The sequence below is a fragment of the Halichoerus grypus genome, chromosome 11 (assembly GCF_964656455.1).
Source record: "Halichoerus grypus chromosome 11, mHalGry1.hap1.1, whole genome shotgun sequence".
NCBI lineage: Eukaryota > Metazoa > Chordata > Mammalia > Carnivora > Phocidae > Halichoerus > Halichoerus grypus.
In genome coordinates this window covers 92,459,868-92,463,383 of record NC_135722.1, presented here as the reverse complement: position 1 = coordinate 92,463,383, position 3,516 = coordinate 92,459,868, and the positions used below count along the sequence as shown (strand labels likewise).

The 3,516-nt window shown below is 45.3% G+C and overlaps 1 protein-coding gene across 1 annotated transcript; it reads right to left on the bottom strand.

Moving 5' to 3' along the window:
* Positions 1–2,061: 2,061 nt before the first annotated feature.
* Positions 2,062–2,997, bottom strand: LOC118529038 (olfactory receptor 10G7-like). Its single transcript, XM_036081755.2, has one exon. The coding sequence runs from the start codon at positions 2,995–2,997 to the stop codon at positions 2,062–2,064; it is 936 nt and encodes a 311-aa protein (XP_035937648.1).
* Positions 2,998–3,516: the final 519 nt, after the last annotated feature.

The window sequence follows — 3,516 nt, the reverse complement described above, 5'->3', positions numbered from 1 at the left end:
ATTCTATTTTAATGTCTGGGAGTCATTGACATAATTTGTGAAGAGAATGAGAACCAGGCTATCTGTTGGTGGTCCCAGGTTTGAACTTTAGAACTTTAATTAAGAATTTATTGGGGTGCCTTGGTGGCTCAGTCAGCTAAGTGTCTGCCTTTGGCTTGGGTCACGGTCTCAGGGTACTGGGATGGAGCCCCAAATTGGGCTCCTGGCTTAGCTGGGAGCCTGCTTCTCCCTCTCCCTCTGCCCCTCCCCACCCTGCTCGTGCTCTCTCCCTCACTCTCTTGAATGAATAAATAAATAAAGTCTTAAAAAAAGAATTTATTATGAATCAGTATCACTCAAACCACTTCTATACACTCATTTAATCCTCATAACAGTATTTTGAGAGACGGTCATTTCTGAGATGGAAAATGGGGTAAAGAGCATAAAATTATTTCCAAAGTTATTTGAGCCAATATTTGTTTCTGTTTGGATGCAAGTATAGCATTTCATCCATCATATATGGATGCCCACAAATATTGGCTATATAGCTATTTTTTTAAAAGATTTTATTTATTTATTTGAGAGAGAATGAGAGAGACAGCATGAGAGGAGCGAGGGTCAGAGGGAGAAGCAGACTCCCCGCTGAGCTGGGAGCCCGATACAGGACTCGATCCTGGGACTCCAGGATCATGACCTGAGCTGAAGGCAGTCCCTTAACCAACTGAACCACCCAGGCGCCCAATATGGGCCATGTAGCTATTAAATAGGTATATTCAGGGTGTTTTGTCCTCTCTAGGCTTTTTTTTTTTTTTTTTCTGATTTGTGAAAGAAATGTTGAAATCCCATGAACAGGTTACTTAAAGATGTTTTCATTTTTCTACCTTCTACATAGGAAACATCATTGGCCCCAGCCTGCAATGTGGGGTGTTCCGGTTCCAAAGCAGCTTATAGTTTGGTGCAGCTGGGTTTCCAAGACCCTAAGGTGGTAGGTACAAGAGCTCCCTGGGCAGATGACCAGCCGCCACCAGCTGTGGTAAAAGAATCCAGTGTCGAATTGTTTGGTGCTGACTGTGGACATCTGGTCAGGTAGCACTAGATATCAGGGTCAGAATATGTGATGGAGACTAGTGGTTCCTGTCCTTACCTTCCTCCTGCTCTGCCTCACCCAGCCTGGGAAACTGCAGGGCTCTGGCAAGGAGGCGATTGTCAGTTCCTGAGAGGAGCATGTCAGCTCCACAGCCCATCCTGGCAGACCCACCGAGAGAGTTAAGGAGCTGCTCAGAGCTTAGAGAACTCTTTCAGAGGTGCCTGGCGGGCTCAGTCAGTTAAGCGTCTGCCTTCAGCTCAGGTCATGATCTCAGGGTCCTGGGATCGAGCCCCGCATCGGGCTCCCTGCTCAGCGGGAAGCCTGCTTCTCCCTCTCCCTCTGCTCCTCCTCCCAAAACTTGGTCTCTTTCTCTCTCTCAAATAGATAAATAAAATCTTAAAAAAAAAAGAACCCTTTCAATATTGGAGCAATTAACATGGTCACAATATGCCAGAAAGAAGGGTGGTCACACTGGGACCCCCACACACACAGCCACTAACAGACTGAGAAGGCAGTCACACAGCTGTAACCATGAGTAAGTGACTCTGATATTTGAGGCTGTCCTTGGACACTATGCCCAGGAGTGTAACTCCCGAGTTGTGTACATAAGCCTTCAGAAAAAAATTTTAAAAAGCATATTATAAACTTAGGTATATGAATAAAACAACCCTTGTGTCTGAGTTCCAAGCACAATACATAATTTTTAAGAAGGCAAAACAATGTTATATGTGAACTGTAGCTCAGTAAAATGGAACAAAAGGTAAAAAAAAACACAGAGAAAAATTTGATAGACCAAAATTTAAGCAAGCTCATCATCAATAAAATTTAATTCCGATTTTAAAAATTCCTCAGAAAATCCATGAAACAAATATTTCTGAGTGGATGGTTCTGGAGAACATTTAACACTGAGAAACACACATGTAATATGTTGCATGTTGATGCGTAAGTTATATTAGTGTTTTTTTAGAAAAATGAGCATATCTACTTTCTAGTGTTTATTTGCTCCGGGAATATGTTACTATGTCTATAAGCTTCCACAGAGCTTTCTTCACTTCCTTGTTCCTGAGGGTGTACACCACAGGGTTTAGAAGGGGTGTCAGCACCGTGTAGAAAACTGCCACAACCCCATCCACAGCATCCCGGGAGCCTGGCCTCAGGTAAATGAAAAGACCAGGGCCAAAGAAACAAAGGACCACAATGCAGTGGGAGGCACAGGTCTGAAAGGCTCTGTGTCTCCCCTCTGAGGTGCGGATTTTCAGGATGGAACAGATGATGGACACATAGGACAGCACTACCAGGAGAAAGCAGCCCAAGCCCACAACCCCAATATTGACAAAGATCACCATCTCGTTCATGGAGGTGTCTGCACAGGCCAGCTTGAGGATGGGAGGGTCATCACAGAAGTAGTGCTGGATCTGGCTGGGCCCACAGTAGGGCAAACGGAATGTCAGCGTGGTCTGGACAGCAGAGTGCAGACAGCCACTGAGCCACGTGCTGGTGGCCAGGAGGGCACACGTCCTCCCACTCATCATGCTGGCGTACCTGAGCGGGTGACTGATGGCCAGGTAGCGGTCATAGGACATGACTGTGTAGAGGAAACACTCGGTGCTCCCCAGAAAGTGGAAGGCGTAGAGCTGGGCCACACAGCTGTGAAAGGAGATCGCCCTGCCTCCTGGGGACACCAAGGTCATCAGCATTTTGGGCACAGTGACCGTGGAGAACCACATGTCAATGAAGGACAGGTTGGTCAGGAAGTAGTACATGGGGGTGTGGAGGTGGGAATCCACCTTGATCACCAGCAAGATGAGGAGGTTCCCCACCACAGTGAGTACATAAATCACCAAGAAGATTCCCAAGAGGGGGATGTCCAGTGCTGGTGCATGGGGAAGCCCCATGAGAAAGAACGTTGTGACGAGGCTCACGTTTGTCATTTTCCACGAGTTTCATGTCTCTCTCTCTGTGGGAATAAAGAGAGCACCCAGTAGTTAATTGAAAACTGAACACCATTTTCATGTGGCAACTGCATCATTCATGGTAGATAATTCTAGAGTTAAACTCAATTTTGCTTGTTATGAAACTTATTTGGTAAAGATGATAGAATGATTTCATCATCATCTTCTTTGTTCCTCTCTCTCTCTTTCTCTCTCTCTCTCTCATGCCCACACAGAAACACATGCATGCACAAATAGAGGAACACCCAGATATATGTAGGAGAAAGTCCTAGAAATCCATTGTATTAATCTCTAGTTATATATCATAAGTGACCACAGACTTAGCAGCATAAAACAATGCAAATTTCCATTCTTACAGTGTTTGAGTCAGGTGAGCTGGGTGTTTGGCTTAAGGTTGATATCAAGACATCAGCTCAGTCTGGAATCTCATCTGAGGCTTGGGTTTCTCTTCCAAGCCTATGGAGATTGTTGGCAAAATTCAGTTCCTTGCAGGACTGA